The sequence below is a fragment of the Vitis riparia genome, chromosome 3 (genome assembly GCF_004353265.1).
Source record: "Vitis riparia cultivar Riparia Gloire de Montpellier isolate 1030 chromosome 3, EGFV_Vit.rip_1.0, whole genome shotgun sequence".
NCBI classification, from domain to species: domain Eukaryota; kingdom Viridiplantae; phylum Streptophyta; class Magnoliopsida; order Vitales; family Vitaceae; genus Vitis; species Vitis riparia.
The window spans coordinates 15,842,602-15,859,987 of record NC_048433.1 but is presented as its reverse complement, the minus strand read 5'-3'; the positions used below and the strand labels follow the sequence as shown (position 1 = coordinate 15,859,987).

Genomic DNA, 17,386 nt, shown 5'->3' with positions numbered 1-17,386 from the left:
TATAATAATTTTTAAAATTTTAAAATAACAAAATACGTACATATATAATTAAATTAAATATTGTAATTTTCTTTTCATTTTAAATATATCTTCATATTTAAATATTATATATATATATTCTATTTAATAAAATTTAATATATTAGTACATTTATATTTATATTTATCATTTAATTTAACATATTGAACATAAAAAATAAAATATTGTTAATATTTTTAATAATATATATTAATTTTTATAATTATTTTAAATTTTATTAAAATATAAATTATATATTTATGACCTTACCAGTTCAACTAAGTTTTAACCATTGTTCGATCAATGAACCGTGAAATAGTAACTTTTTTTGTTCAATGTCTGGTCCAGTTCTGAAAATACTAATAAATATTATAAAAATATTAAATCGGGTTTGGGTTAAATTCGAATAATCTGAACTTGAGCTTGAGTCCAACCTAAATTGAAGTTCAATTGAGAAAACTTAACTCAAGTTCAACCCAAGTAATGAAAATGTTTACCCAAAATCGTCCAAATATTAAGTTGAATTCAAGTTGGATCGAGCCAACCCGTCCAATTTGCACTCCTACCATTTACTAGGTTGATGAGTATTTGTATTATTTAATATAAGTACCTTTCTTAGTAACATAAATCACCATAGTCCACAACAGATTTACTTGGTTCCACAAGATTTCTTCATGGTAAAATAGATCATGACAATCAAAGCGCACACGGTAAGAACCTACTAGTGAGTTATAGGCTTATTACCCCTTCTTTCTCCCCTATAATGGTAAGAAAACATGAAGATGCTTGGCGATTTTCTTGCAAGTATTATACAAATTTTAGTGGGAATGGGATTTCATTCCTGTTCTAATGAATTTTTTTATTTTTATTCTCATTCTAGAAAACAATCTAAACACATTAACAAATGAAAATATAATTAATTTCTTATTTTCATTCTCTATTCTTACATGAACTTTATGGTCTCACACCTTGACTTGTCTACATTGCATATCAATTTTATCATTTCAAACAGTTCCATTAAACATGCACTTACCAGAAGAAGGAAATGTAAATAAATAGACAAATAAAAACAAACAGACTGAAAGGGGGAATGGGAAGATCAAAGCAAAATTCAGGCCCAAAATACTCTGTCCTTGACCAGGTATCTGCCACTTTCCTCATTTGTACTACTCCCCTTGTAGTCCAGAGTCCATTTCTCAAAAGTACAGTTGACAAAGTCGTAGTAGCCACCATGAATTGAAAGCATTCCTCTTTCCACTCGTTCTTTAATCCATGGGTAAGTGAGAAGGTTCAACAATGAACAGTTGATGGATTCCTGTTAAAAAAATATATAAAAGAAGTTCAAACAAAAATAGATTCAGAATGCATTTTCTCTGATACCTAATATGATGCATAAAAGGGTCCATGGGCAACCATAGTATCATCTAAACTTCATTTAAGTAGCTCAAGTATTAATCCCTAATGGACTCTTGAAGAACTTTAATGCACTGAGTTCTTCAATATTTTATCATCTACACTGGGGAAGGTTGCATTTATATTAAGAAATCGAGTGCCAAAATCAATTGTCTTCAAAAGGATGAAGCTCATGAAATAGGAATCTAGAGATATCATTGGAGCAAAGAACAGGGGCATCTTCATTCTTCTAATCTATATTATGATTGGAGACACAATCTACAAAAACGGTTTGATGCATTGTTTTTAAAAGGGCTGATTTTTCCTTTTCTTTTTTCTGTCTGGAAATCGTCATTCTCTACCTAGGATCATATTGGATTTCAAACAAAAGTTTTAGTGTCTTTCCTCACAGCCTCAACTCGGATTTCCTTTAGGGATTTTGAATCTGCTAGAGATTTTTTTATTGTGCCACCAGTTTTGATCCCCCGTGTATTTTTGTGAATAAGACAGCCATCCTATTGCAGAGGAAGTTTCAGTAACCATTTCTGTTTCTTATCCAATGTATAAAAACTTGGCTTTTGAATGCCCTTGGTTAAAGTAATCTTCTCATAAGAATACGGGATTACTGGATCAATTGCCTTAAAATGGATGTTTAAAAAAAAAAGGGAAAATGCTCTGATCTCCTGCCCCCAAAGGAAACAGAAAAGAAAATCCTCTATAGAAACCAAGAACAAGGTTAAGAATGTCTTGGATAAGAGGGTGCCCAATTATGGTAAATTCAACAGCTAATTTAAATCCCTGATAACAGAAATAATGCAATACTATTATGAAAGAACTAAGAAGCGAAAAAATCTCCTTGATCAAGCTTTGTCATGTGTGTCGGATATTCCAGTTTAAGGACAAAAATAGCACCTTTTCACAGTTTCTGCACTGCTGATCAAAGCTAAGTTTGGAAGCAGTAGCCTTGGTTCTTAACTTTGCATTCTTCCCAACAATAACCCAACTTTTAATGAAGCTACTGAAAAGCAAAGTAACTAAATGAGAAATACAGTGGCACTAGATAAAACAAACTAGAAGCCACTCATCAAGAGAACCAAATGCATCTGTCTTAGCCAAACCTTGAGTCTACTTCTTCTTCCATACCCATAAGGGCACGAATTCCCCCACAGCAGCTGTGGCCAATGACTAGAATATTTTCAACCTGTACAAAGAAACTAAAATTTTCTAATTCTCATAGTAGGAGAGAAATATTGCAGTAAGACTTGTGATGAAACTGTTGCCCATTTCATTTGATGTTTGAGAGCCCAACTATGGAGTAATCCGAGTCACCATGGCAAAAGTTCAAATCATATGTGAATTTATTCTCAAAGCACCAAAAATATTAGCTAAAATTAGAAATTTCCAAAAATATTCATGAGAATAGCCAATGTTCCTAAACTAATCAAAATAACTCCAGAGGGAGAAGATATGCTTCTTTCATACTGTACTAGAATACTTTTTTTATTGTTTACTTTTTGTCTTTCATTCAAATTAATTTACTTATTTAGAATTCATTTTTTTTTTATTATTATGAAATGTTCCTGAATTTCAAGACAATTTTGCCATTATCATTGCTTCAAGAATTCACAAGTTTCTTCTGTTCATTGAAGGAAACATGTGGAGCTATGTCTGAACCCTCACCTCAAGAGTATTTACAGCAAACTCAAGAGCAGCATTTGTTTCTGTGGGTCCATTCTGCATCAGAAATAAAACAATAAATATAGGACAAAGACAAAGACAAAGACAAGAATGAAAAATATGGAATTCAGTACAGATTCTTAAGTTTTCCATTCATCTAAACAAGCTTATTTTCATTTTATGCCATTCATGCTTATTAGTTAAGTAGACATGAAACCAGTGAGAAGTATTAGATACCTCATACAGAGGCACCAGATTTGCCACGTTTCGAACCATAAAAGCTTCTCCTGGTTCAAATCCCAGGATCTTGGAGGGACAAACTCTAGAATCAGCACAAGCAATAACCATGAACTGTTCTTGAAGTTGTTAGTACCAAGATTGGATTATCTCCTCGGTAACAAAAATGAGGCATATGCCACAGCAAAGCAAACAATACAGTACTAAAAAATTTACGATGCATGGACCCAAAATAAGAAAGAAAAAAAAAAAGTCAATATCCATAGTAGGGAACTCACCTTCGGTGCCTGAGCTATGGCCAGATTTTGAAAGCATTCTAAATTTTCCCTGCTCAAAACATGCAAGCATGTAAACTCATTGTTCTACAAAGGAAAATAGCCTTAGTGAAAATTATTTGATGCTTACAAATATTTGTGCTTTTTGAAACTTAAAAACCGATGTTTCATTTCATCGAAGACATCATATCTGTTTTCAATTTCTGCTATACTCTCCAGTCTGTTGCTTTTAAGTTCCTGAGTCACTCCTGGAGACTCTCTTGAAGCTTTTAATCTCAGAGATTGACTGCTGCTGCAAGTGGACAAGCCAGAAATTTGGAGTAGCATAAAACAAATATGGTAAGTCAACAGAACCACATAATAAGCAGTTTAAACTAAAATGGGGACATTCTTATCTTTTGGGGTCAATCCTGAAGGCTGCATGGTAGTCTGTTATCTTAAAAATATGACTCCTATAAATAAATCATCAAAGAATAAAAATTAGATGCTTGTTATGCCAAGAAATAATCTTACTAAACTCGTTAAATTAATATTGTTATAGAGCATGACATAGGCCCAAATCCTAAATGCTTAAGCTTGTAGAATTTGCCTATTATGCTGCAGTAAGCATAAAGCGCATGATATACATCATGAGCACAAATCCTACAAGCTTAAGCTTTTAGGAAAGTTTATAGTCCAACATGGTATAAACTACATGTTTATTTGCTCAAGTTATTGAATCCACGTATAAGCCTAAAGGAGGTTGTTTGCGGTTTGTATGTTTAGGGCCTAATTGTGCCCGTGTCTCCATCTGTGGGCATGCGGCCATACGTGAGAGAGTGTGTTGGAGAGCATACATTGTAAGCCCAAATACCACAAGCTTAAACTTTTAGGAAAATTGGTAGTCCAATATGATAGAGAGCATCATATACATGTGGGCTTATAACCCACATATCCTAGTATTGAAACCTACTCCAATACTATATAGAACAACCAATTTTCCTATAAGTTTAAGTTTGTAAGATTTAGGCACATAATGTTATCATGTTCTTCAACAGAAATGAGAAGAAGATTCCAAGGACTTGAAGCTAAGGGATGAGGGCTACTACAAACAGAAAAGGAGAGTTGCAGTCAAGCATAAAAACAATTGCCATCTAAGTTAGGTGATTTAACCAAACCATGACTTTAAAATTTCATTTTTCAGTCTTTGGAAGTTACCAAAGTGAGGGGAGACAAGTATTAAATATTTCCTTTCCATGAACCATGTTTTTCAAATTTGGTAACTGGCCATGACCATTCAGCTGAATAGGATTCACGCAGGCTTCATGACTTCAAAAGGGCTACAATTCAGCTCGAAATAAACAGCCTTAACCAAAGAAAGTTCTGAATTTGTAAAATTTCAGGTTTAAAAAAAAAAGGGCCTTTAATTTTTTCATTAATTTAGCAGAAACATCAGCAAGCAACTCAGAAATGTGACTGGAATTCAATTACATTTCATCAAGTAATAAAAAATAAAACCATCTGATGAAAATCAGCACTTAATTAAAAAAATCCAAACAAAATTTGGAACTAGGGGAAAAACTTTTCCAACAATTTCCAGCTGAAAAACTGCCCATCAAAACAATTAACAAGAGGTGTGCAAACCCTTATTATTTCTTCAAATATGGCCCTAAAATTCTCACTGGAATTGAGTGCTGCCAGAATTATAATCATGACAGGCATTTTTTCAAACAGTTCGTATGCAAGAAATAAAGACGCTACACTAGCTAAAAGAATCATTAAATTCAACATTAATCTCTTACCTAAAATATGATAAGACATTGAAGATGTTATTTAATCAATTTTCTGTTTGTTCAAGAGCCCTAAGAACTCCAATTAATTGCACTATATAAAACAATTTGGCTTAGTGAAGCTAATTTCTTCACTACTCCGAAATCAAAATCAAAATCAAAACTCTTATTCTCTTCTCTTCTCGACAGCTTTCTCAGTAACCAAACAAAGGATAAAATTTAAACCAAACAAGAGGGTTACCAAAATCAGCGAACACCCATTACCCAGATCAAATCGATCTTGCACTGCTCCATCTGGTTGCTGAGAAATCATAGGAGAGGAAAAGAAAAGAAAAATATATGCAATCTACAACAGCCACTCTGAAACCCAACCGGTCCTAATCCTTCTATTTCACATTTATCCCACCATTTGTCGGCCCACATAGAATAAGCTCAAAACGCAGGGGGGGAAAAGAAAGAAAGAAAGAAAGAAAGGCAATTAAACACCAAATACCAACTTACTTCAAAGAAGCCAAATTGGTCACATGGGTCTGCTCAATTACGCTCAGTTTCGGCTTGGAACCAAAGATCTACACAAAAGTAAATAAAATCAAACCAAAAAGCTAAAAAAAGAAAAAAAAGAAAAAAGAAAAAAAAAAAGGAGGTCAATGAATCATAGAGAGGAAAAGGAGTTACAGTAGATCTTGTTGTTGAAGGTCTTGTGGGCTGATCAATGGAGGAAATGGAGGGGAGAGGTGAGAGAGAGGAGGATGAGAAGGCCATCGGAGAGAGGTGAGGTGAAAGGGCTGTTTTGGAGTGTTGAAAACAAGAGGAAAGTGGTAAGGATTTACAGTCATTTGGAGCATATAAAAAGTTTAGGGAGGAAGGAGGTGGTGGGTGTCTTGGTGTTGGTTGAATCAAAACACTTGTTTTTGTCTCCAGTAATGACGGAGAAACCCAGGATCCCAACGCCAACTCATCTCATCGACCTTTTGACCCTAGGTTCCAACTTTCCCATTTCTGGATTTTGACTTCTGCCCCCGCCCAAATTGGGTAAAACAACTACCATTTTTATAGGGTTTTTTTTCTATTGTTTATTATAATAGTAACGGGACAATTATGATAGGGGAAAAATACCATATATAGGATGTGCTTCCAAAGGTCTATCACTTTAATAAGTTTTAAAATACCTAAAAATGTAAAAAGTTAAATATAACCTTATATTTTTCCCTTTAAAATCAAGCCTATCTTATTTTGTCTTTTCTCTATTTTACTTTTTTTTTCTAATTATTATTATTATTATGGTCATCATTACCTATAAAAAAATAATACTAATAATAATATATATAAATAATATAATAATTAATTGTAAATTATTATTTCATTAATTATTATTTTAAAAACATTATAAATAACTTATCCAAAATAATAATAATAATAATAAAATATACTATAATAATTTTACAAATTATTGTTTCATGATGATAATTAAAAAAATAAAGTTATTATATTTTTTATTATATAGAGTTCATAAATTTTAAATTTTTTAACTTTGCAATATAATTATTAAGAAAATATTACAATAAAAATATTTGTTTTTATATTTTTATTAAATAAATTTCATAAATTTTATTGCTAGTTTTACAATATAAATACTAAGAAAATATTACAATAAAAATTTGTTTTTATCATGTTAAAAAGTGAAATTAAGGTTTGTTGTCATTGTTTTAATGTATTTATATTTTAAGTTTAATACATAAATATTATATCTATATTTTGCAACAAATCTAATAGTGTTAGAAGCGTTGTTTTATCTTACTATATTAGCGTCTATATTAATACATCATCTCATCAATGCATTTTTATCATATCTATAGCTTGGATATAATATTAGTTTATTAATAATAAATTTAATAATATAAAACTAATATCATAAATAATAATATTAATGAGGTATTAATAATAATAATAATAATTTAATTAATTAATAATAATTTTTTAATGAAGCTTACAAGCCTTAAGAATAAAAAATAGAAATTATCTTCTAGGGTTTCTTTGTAATTAAAAGTATAAATAATAAGGTCAATAATAATTATAAAAATAATAGATAATATTAATAAGAATGATATTAATAATAACATGAATAATTAAAAATACTAATATAATAAATAATATTAATATTAATAGTTAATTATAAGAACGTGTAAAAAAATATATAAAAGAAAAAAATATAAAAGTAAAGTTAGATGAGAATAAGAGGAAAAGGCTAAAAGGGTATAATTGAAATTCTAAAATGATCAATTTTTCAAATCATGACTTTGGTAGGAATTTATAAACGTAGAGACTTTTAAAGGAATTACCAACTCTCACCAACCCTTTTTGATAATTTTCACTTATGATAAAGGAGTAATAATGACCAATAACGACCTTAAAGGGTATTTCAGCCAAAGGAAGTTTCCAATTTGCTCTCAAGAATATATGAATAATTTATCATCCAAAAAATACCTAATATGGCTTTTAAAAAGGGATATTTTCATTTTTAGTGAATGAGCCTAAAGTCCATATAAAATGCATATTTGAGATTAAAAGTTTATGCAATATGATGATGGATGATATTTGGGTAGTAAAACTAGTTAATATTTTAAAATTTATCCTTTAGTACTCATGATAGTTAATATATTAAGATTACAATTTTTTTTTTTATAAAATAATAAATAAAATCTTTCTTAAATAGATAATTTTTCTCAAAATTTATTGAATATTCATATAGTTCTTATTTTTTTTTATTTTTTTGAGTTGCAACTATTATCTTAGTTTATTTTTCATTAATTTAATGTTCGATTATTATTATTTGCTATTTTGAAATTTTACAATTTTTTTAAATTAATTGAATAACAATTAATTAAGACTTGTTTATCTTAATTTTTTCACTAATTTAATGCTCAGTTATTATTATTTTTATTTTGAAATTTTGAAATTTAATTAAATAACAGCTATATAAAATATGTACAAATATGTATGTTATGAATTTATGTACATATTTGTCTTTATATATATATATATATATATATATATATATATATATATATATATATTCATACATGTACAAGATAGACAATTATACTAGATGTAAAAGACACTTTTATATTTTTATTAATATCCATAAAAATATGTAAATATATTCACAATAGACAGACTTATACAATCCTTATACAACCAGTACAAATACCTTATCTATTAATTAGAATAAAAAAAAAAAAAATTGTATTTGACATTTATAGAAGTGTGTAAATAATGTTTCCAATGGTATAAAATATAAACAAAGAAAAAAAAACAAGTAAATATATTCATCATAGATATAGACTTCCATACCTTGTACACTTAGAACAAATATGTTGTACATTTAGTACAAGTGCTCTAAACATGTGCGAAAATGTCATTTATGTTGTCTATAAAAATTTAAAGACTTAATAGTAATTATGCATAATCTAAAGCCTCTAGGTTTCCCTTTGTTGTAATCCCTACTCTAATTTGGAGTTTATCATAAAAAGATCCGCCACATATAAATAAATAAAAATTGATACTTGTACCAATAAATGAGATCAAAATATAAAAAAATGAGTTCAAAGGGATGACAATTTTCTGGGCTAATCAGATAACCCGAATCGGGTTTGGGATAGGTATGGATTTTGTTCCAACCCGTCTCGCCCCGCCCCGCCTCGAATATACATTTACAAAATTACCCTTTAACAACTACTAAAATGTCAAAAAACTCCCCATATATACACTTTATTCTTTCCCATTTGCCCTAATTCTGATGGTTGCTCCTCCTTATTCTTCCTCATCTGATACAACGGTCTTTCATTCTTCCCATTTGCCTTAATTCTGACAGCCGCTTCTTCTTCTTCCTGACAGTCACTTCTTTTTCTTCCTTTGATGCATTGCTTGAAACCCTATCTCCAGGATCAATACTACTTTTTCTTGCTCTAGCACACCAACTAAAATACTTTGAAATCTATTCCATCTTGTTTAAAGATTGAAGTCTTGAAGTCTTTGTCCGAGAGCACAACACAAAAGGAACGCGAAAGCTTTTGAAGTAGTGGATTTGATGAAGTCTTGGTTCAAAGATTGGCTTGAAGAGGGAATCACATCCATGGCTGATATTGACCCATTTTCTCGTTTGGTTCAGTTTTCATTCTATTCTCTTGTAAATGGTTCGGATGGTTTTTTTTTTTGTATTAATTTTGAATCATTTAAGCTAACTATGGGCTTAAAATTATTAATTGTTGTGGTGTTAATTTCAACTTTGATATTATTTTTTCATATTTGGTATATTATCATAATTAGTGAAAGGAAAGTGCATTGGGTATGAGATTTGCTCATCGCCAGTTAGGGTTAGGGCTAATGGACATTCGGGACGGGGCGAGGATGGGGTTATTAATTCATTTGTTAACGGGGATGGGAACCAATCAACCTGCCCCGACATGGGTTTGTGCCAGGGATGGTAAATAACTATATAATTGATCGGGTACTAGAATGGGATGGGAATGACCCGTCCCAAACTTGCCTCCTTGTCATTGCTAAGTTCAACATATAAAATAGAAAGTAAATTGAGTAAAAGTAATGAAATGAAATTATAATCATGATATGTTGTGCTTAATGCCACTTTTGGATTGATATGGATTCAATAATAAGACCTTAAAAATCATATTAAGTTTTTCAATCTTCATTATCAAGCATAAAAATAATTAAAATGGGAAGGATAATAAAAAAAAAAATTATTTATTTTTTATTTTTAATTATTATAAAAGTTTAAATATCTCAACCTTCTAAATGTTTTACACTTTACTCCCTCACATTCAAAAACCAATATTTTGCCTCTCAAACTTTCTAAAAAACAACATTTTGCCTCTTCAACTTGTTAAAAAGAAACACATTACCCTCACTTACCAATTCTCTATAAAATAATGAAATGTATTGTCTTTTGTGACAAGTCTTCTTTCTTACATTAGTTCCTACCAAATTACTATGCAAATAATATCCCTTCCTTCCTTTCAATTTGTTTTGTATTCTTTTTCTCACTAATGATTCCTTGATTAGTATGAATTAGGTGCAGGATGAAATGAGGGGAGAGAAGATTGGCTTGTTTTAGTTTTCCTTTTGAATAAAATGGAGACTTCTTATTTTTATTTTTATTTTTATTTTTAATTTCTTTTCCATGGTACTACCACTTCAAGTTGTTGGGGTACACCAAAAACAAGGGTACCTTTTCTTTGAACTTCCACTTTGTCTTATTTTTATGGTTTTTAAGATACAATAAGGACATTGTGGTGTTTAGGTTGAGGGGCAAGCATCTGAACAATTTTTCGTGCAAAAGCATCTTCGTGTTCTTTTTTTTTTTTTTTTTTTTTTTTTAAGTTTTAGAATTAATAACTTGCTTTCTAGATGTGTTTGCTAATGAAATCAATATACTGAGTTTTTAATTTAGTTTCCTTTTAAATATAGGTTAAACAGAGAGCTTGAGGTGAAGCCGAAGGGGTCAGGGGGGCTTCCAATGATCTTCAAAACCTAGTACCTTAGTTGTATATTGAGGAGCAACCAGTGAATCCTCTTAAGCCACATAGAAGTGATTTTCAAGCTATAGAAAAGCAAGAATGAATCCTTATGTGTGAGAATGAAAAAAAAGAAAGTATTATATATATATATATATATATGAGTTGCCAATGAATTCTCTTAAGCCACATAAAAGTGATTTTCAAGTAATTAAAATCAAGGATGAATGCCTAGAGAATAAAAAAAGAAAAAGAAAATGTTATATATATATTGATTTGTCATTCTTAAAAGTAGGGGAAGATGATTGCAATTGATGATTTGAGTCATCATCTATTTAGTGAGTGAAGAATAAATCCAACTCATCACCAATCTATTTTGGCGTTGCTAAGTGATGTATTATGGATTTACAACCGAGATCTAATTGTCAAGGTAGAGGTAGAATTTGGATTAGGAAGAAACCATGGAGGACATGGCTAGGTTCCATCAAGAATATCATCAAACTCGCTTGCGATCACCATATTAAGAGTTGATTACGCTAGATGAGGAAATTATTATGATTGAGTTTGATCATAGGAGATTGACCTAGTGTTGGAAACAATTGATTTGTCATTTGATGCCATGAAAAGCTTGAAAGGAGTAATCTTCAACAAAGGAGTGAAGCTCTTTATGCTTTGTAATTCTATCCCTATTCTTAGATTCTATAATTTTAACTCTTAGAGAGGATAAATTTCTCTACTAGTCTATCAAGATAAGGAATACTTGATGTTTATTAAATTGATCATTGAATGCTTACTTGAGAGGTTTGATTAGTGATGATTGATTTGATATACCAAAGGTAAATTTGCTATGTGTAAATCCCTAGGACTAGTATTTGAGATTACCTAGTTTTCAATATTTTGAAATTTGAGTGCAAAAAAATGGGACTATGTTTAGAAAACTGTGATCCTATTCTAGTTGGCATATAAAGTTTAGCAATACTATCTTTGGATTCTTTATCACTATTCATTTCTTTTCATGAATTGGAATATTTTTTATTTGTTTAGTTTAATTTAGGAATTTTGGATTTTATAGTTTAGTTAATTTAGATCCTAGTAGCACTTAATAAATCTTACATAAGCATTGAAATAATTAAAACACATTTAGACCAATTTCCTGTTAGATCACAATGTCTTTGGCTATTTCTTTGATTATTATTATTATTATTTTTATTATTATTGGAGTTAAATATGCTTTACCCTCTCAACTTTTGACTTATTTTACACTTTGTCTCTTCACATTTACAATTCAACACTTAGTCGCCCAAACTTGTTAAAGAGTCAATGACAACTTATTAAGCGAAGAAATAAGGTTGGAATGTAAAGAAAAACACCTGTTATCTATATTCAAACATGTCACACTTCACAATTGCATGTGAAAATCATGAATAACTATGCAAACACTTCTTTAAAATAAAAAAATAAAAAATTAAAACAAGTGGTTGCCATATTTTGAAAACATTTGGGAAATTCTACCTTAAAGTTATCAATTTTGTGAAACCAAGGTTTGGTTAATCTCGGTTTTAATGTTAAGAAAACAAGGTTTAGAATTAATGATTATATTTCAATTGTGATTAGGCAAGACTATTTCCAAAGTGGCAATCACAAAGACAAATCAAGTCAAAGAGAAATCATTAAGAAGAAGAAGACCTCAAAGAGAAGTGTTTTTCAAGACCCAAGCTTCATTAGATCTCTTTGTAAGGTTGTTGGTGCACTAGGTTTTTCATGTATTACATTCTTTACTTATGCACCAAAATCATCCAAGAGTTATTTCGTTTTAAATCTTTTAAAATTGGATGATTTCATGTTTTCAACTAAAAACTTGTGTTAAATGTTTTCCAAACTTGTTTAAAATGTTTTAAGTTGAAAAGAATGGTTGTTGAGCCAAAAATGACTCAAATCGGTTGAACTAGTCAAGGAGTAGGTCAACCCTCAGCTCAACCAGTCTAGGTCTGGGTCGACCCCTAGCTCAACCGGTCAAGGTCCGGGTTGACCCCCAGCTTAACCGGTCGAGGGATGCAAAAAAACCTTCTCTTTGTTCTAGAACGATTGTTCAACAGGTCAAGGTCGAACCTGAATAGGTCAAGGTCCAATGGTCACCTTCCAAGCATTAAATGCTAACAACTAGTCAATCTGTCGACCCCCACCTCGACCGATCGAACCCCCAACAACTAGTTTGGTTTTTTTTTTTTTCTATAAAAAGACTCTAAATCTTCATTGTTTATAAGCTTAACCTTCGCAAACTTTTCTTGAATATATTTGAGCCTTGGAAGAGTGTTTTTTAGTGCATCATTGTTCTAAAACTTGCATATCTTTAGTGCACCATTCAATCCTAGTTTACTTGTATCATTTAAGCCTAAAGTTTTATACTAGGAGTTTGTGAAATTATTTGTATATCATTGAGAGGAAGAATCTAAGTGTGAGGTATCACTTAGGGATTCTCAAGTGAAGAGTATCACTTGAGGGGTTGTTCAAGAGTGGGGTATCTCTTGAGAAGTGTAAAGGGTGCTTGGAGCCAAAAGTTCAAGAGGGTGGATTAGAACCATAATCCAATTGTATTGCTTGAAGGCTTGGTTTGGAAGCCTTGAATTAGTAGAACCTCAAGCTTGGGATTGAAGTTAGAGGAGAGTGGATGTAGGTCGGGTTGTGCCGAACCACTATAAAATCTTGTGTTTGCATTCTCTTTTCCCTACTCTTTTAATTTATATGCAATTATCTTTATATTATTTTATTATATACTTACATATAATTGTCTTTTACATTCATATAGTTTAAATTTGCAAAAAGTGACCACCACCCTATTCACCCCCCCTCTAGGGTGATTACCATAGGTTGGATTAGCCTAATTTTTATAAAAAATTTAAAGTTGATTGTATCAGAGTTTCAATAAGTGTTCAAACAAAAGTATAAAAAAGAGCAATCTCTTTTTTATGGAGCATTTCTAATTGGGGTGAAGTGTTCATTTTTAACAAGTTTGATGCATGGGACAAAATGCTGACTTTTGAATGTAGAGTGCAAAGAAGGAGGTCAAGGGAGTAGGTGTATTTAACCTTTATTGTTATTGTTGTTGTTATTTATTTATTTGGGCCTAACACATTGATTTTTTTTTTTAAATAAACCGAACCTTAAATCAATCCACATTATCACATGGTAAATGTATTAGAACCTATTGTACATTTATTGCATGTTAAAACACCTTCTACATGTGTAAAAGATAATTATACCGCATGTACAATAAAAGTGCAAGACAAAAAAAAAAAAAAAAAAACCATTTTTTTTCGGTGCAATCGCATTCTCATCCATGAAATGATATAAAAAATATGTAATGAGCCTCTAATTCATTTCATTTATATCTTTATTGTATAAGATACAAATTTTGTATTTGCATTGTCAACTTATTTCATTTGTAAGATATTTGTACTAAATGTACAAAGTGATTATACCAGATTTACAACGCATGTAAAGGCAACTACTTAATGTGCAAAACAGTTGTATAAAATGTATAATGCATGTATAAAGAAGCTAATTTTTATCTTTGAGGTTGAATACAAATTTTAATTTGAATATCTACAAAATATGATTAACATAATTTCAAATAATTATAATATTTTTGAATTCTAGCTAACAATATCCAAATAGCTTATTTAATAACATGTAGATGTTGCTCATCAGCTAGTGAAAACATAGGAATTATGTGTAGTGTTCATTCTTCTTCCATCAAATATTTAGTTAAGTTGGTGCAAATATAGTAAATTATCTGCTCAAAATTTTTATATGATGTGTCACCTTTATGGATTTTAAGCCATACGGTGTCATTATTTTAAAAGAGACACCATAAATTGTTTTTGTAGTAGTGTACCTTGATAAGAATGTTTTAGCTCAAACATCAAATGCGATAATTATATTAAAGGTGATTTTTATGATTAATTATAAAATTGATAATTATATTTAGTTAAGTTTCATGTTGCTTGATTCAAATTAAGGAAAACTAACATTTTTTCTTCCATGAAAAACAAGATGCATGCACCATGAGCTTGTAGAGTCCATATCCATACTAGGGTGAGGAGTGGTAAAAATCACAAGGAGAAAGTGTGGTGGAGTTGGTGTTTAATTTTTGGACTTCATAGGCTAAAAAAGACAAGTTGGATTGTTCTTTTTCATTTTCCAATATGATTATCATGCAAGTAAAAGAGCCAACATTGCATTTAGTTTAATTAATACAATTTATAAATAGTTTAATTAAATTTCAAAAAATTTATATTTTCTTTTTGTGAGAATTAAACTTTTATTTTATTTTATTTATTAAAAGGGACAAAAATGAAAAAAAAAAAACTTCATTTTATTTCATTTTACACAAACCGGATGGGGGAAGACAGTATAGTATTTGAACCAGCCCACTGTAAACATAAAACCCCAAACGTACCTCCAACCTGATTATCCCTAAACTTATCCCATTAAGAGTAGAATGGGGTTAGGTCTCCATAAACACCCACTCATTAACCCATCCTAATTAAATATTAGATTTGTATAGCGTCTTTTCAACATGCAACAGAAGTCTTTCCTCCTTTTGTCAGCCAAAAACATTGAAGTATTTGAACTTACGAAATCATAAGGTACACAAATATTTGAATTCCATCTTAGCGAACTGTTGGTCATGACGGAGGTGTTAATGGCTCCAAACAGTGAACTGAATATTGTTAGATGACCAAACAATAAACCCCAACAAGGTTGTTGCCCTAATCTTTCCACTGACTAGTATTTTTAATTTCCAGTCAAACTTTCATTATCAAACTTATTTAGCCCAACTCAACGCCAACATTGCATTTTTTGTCAATGGAATTTAGTTGAACAGGAAAACTACCCCTATACTCCAAATGGTTTTCCAAGTTTTCCCACCAAACACGATGGCCAAATCACCTACCTGGAGGCCAAAGTTTCATACATCCACCTATAAAAACCCAACACCAAGCTATGGCTTCCCAACTCAAGTTTCAAGTAAACGTAGCTTGATTCAAATCTACATACACACCACTCTAAACTCATTCAGCAATGGCCTCTTGCAATTGCTTCATCTTATCTCTCTTCGTTCTACTCTCATTTTCGAGCATTGAGGTCAGCCTAGCATCACGTCGTCTTTTGGACACTGCTCCACCCTCTGTGCCAACCACACCTGTTATACCCAGTCTGCCAAAACCAACATTGCCACCTTTGCCTTCATCACTCCCGACTCTGCCAACTTTGCCTTCACTCCCAACTCTACCCAACCCTACATTGCCTCCTTTGCCGTCTCTTCCAACTATGCCACAGCCCACACTGCCATCCTTGCCAACTACCCAACCATCTTTGCCCCAGGCCACGCTGCCTCCACTTCCTAGCATGCCCACCATGCCCTCTATCCCGAATCTCACGTTGCCTCCTCTGCCAACAACTTTGCCAACCATCCCCACGATTCCCACAATCCCAACTACTATGCCTTCAATCCCATTCCTCTCCCCCCCACCGGCAACCACTAGTCCTTGAGAATATTCATGTACTGTTCTAAGAAGACACGGTGCCACTACAGTTGGCTATCTCTGAAAGTCTTCATTTTTATTGCACGTTGGGGGAGTTATTTTCATATCATTTGAATTTATGTATCTGAGCATTGTTAGTTCCTTCTTTTGTTTCTCCATTTATATGTATGATTTCGGGTTTTCATTTATTGGGGTTGTGATATATCATAATGGATGATTATTTTTAATGTCTTGGATCTTCGTTCTTTCACTGTGTTCTAAGACATAAAAGCTGGAATAAACTGTTATATATTGTCAGTGAATGAGAGAGAGCTTCAATTGGGGTAACACACTGCCAGTGAAGATCAGCGTACCCACCTCCATCTGCTTACTTTGGATATTAATAATCAGTAGTTAGCATCAGGGCATAACACTGGTAGCCTTCTAACTGAACTTGATTGCGAGAAAGAACTCGTATTCCACCATGCAAAAGTATTGATTTGGTACATAGCTTTATTGGACTAAGTCAAATTTTCTTTTACAAGTTTTGGCAGTTAATAGAAAGGTTGCAATCAACCCACGGTCGCAACTTGTATTTTGTGCGGTTGATACGTGATTTCCCTCTCATCGATGACTAGGCAAGCCAATAATTTGTTTGGTGGTGGAGACATTTTCTTTAAGTAATTGTTACATTAATAGTAAATAAACTTAAATGGAGCACTTCCTGATAATTATAAACAAATAGCCTTGCACAAGAGTTTATATTTGAGTAACGTTATTATCAATGTTGTAACAACTAAGCTAAGATATCTTTATTCATTTTCATTCAGTTATGTGTTTATATTAAAAATTCATAATTTCATTAACAAGTTACTACAATTTTTTTTTTTCAAAATTTAGAAAATTTATTATGTAGAAGAGTCCATGAAAAATAATTAAAAGAAGTTGAAAGCCTTTTT

General features: G+C 31.3%; 1 protein-coding gene across 5 annotated transcripts; it reads right to left on the bottom strand.

Moving 5' to 3' along the window:
* Window positions 1-923: 923 nt before the first annotated feature.
* LOC117911901 (beta carbonic anhydrase 5, chloroplastic-like) lies at window positions 924-6,306 on the bottom strand. 5 transcript variants are annotated; one of them, XM_034826330.1, is made up of 9 exons: window positions 6,044-6,306; window positions 5,870-5,937; window positions 3,730-3,891; window positions 3,603-3,651; window positions 3,325-3,438; window positions 3,091-3,144; window positions 2,529-2,611; window positions 2,323-2,425; window positions 924-1,333 (listed from the first exon to the last, which is right to left on the bottom strand). In XM_034826330.1, exons 1-9 carry the CDS (start codon window positions 6,128-6,130, stop codon window positions 1,130-1,132), a joined length of 924 nt encoding a protein of 307 aa, XP_034682221.1. In that variant the 5' UTR covers window positions 6,131-6,306; the 3' UTR covers window positions 924-1,129. The 5 variants fall into 5 exon arrangements, with proteins under 5 accessions (XP_034682221.1, XP_034682220.1, XP_034682219.1 ...); XM_034826329.1 differs by having other exon boundaries at window positions 2,323-2,428; window positions 3,730-3,888; window positions 6,044-6,305; XM_034826328.1 differs by having other exon boundaries at window positions 2,323-2,428; window positions 6,044-6,304.
* Window positions 6,307-17,386: the final 11,080 nt, after the last annotated feature.

What these genes read in the sequence shown, in the direction of transcription:
- LOC117911901 (XM_034826328.1), bottom strand. Translation starts at nt 6,130, where the DNA reads ATGGCCTTCTCATCCTCCTCTCTCTCACCTCTCCCCTCCATTTCCTCC. An exon ending in CTTCAACAACAAGATCTACT is followed by an intron (nt 5,938 to 6,043) that starts GTAACTCCTTTT and finishes ACTTTTGTGTAG; the next exon opens with ATCTTTGGTTCCAAGCCGAA. An exon ending in CCATAGCTCAGGCACCGAAG is followed by an intron (nt 3,439 to 3,602) that starts GTGAGTTCCCTA and finishes CTTCAAGAACAG; the next exon opens with TTCATGGTTATTGCTTGTGC.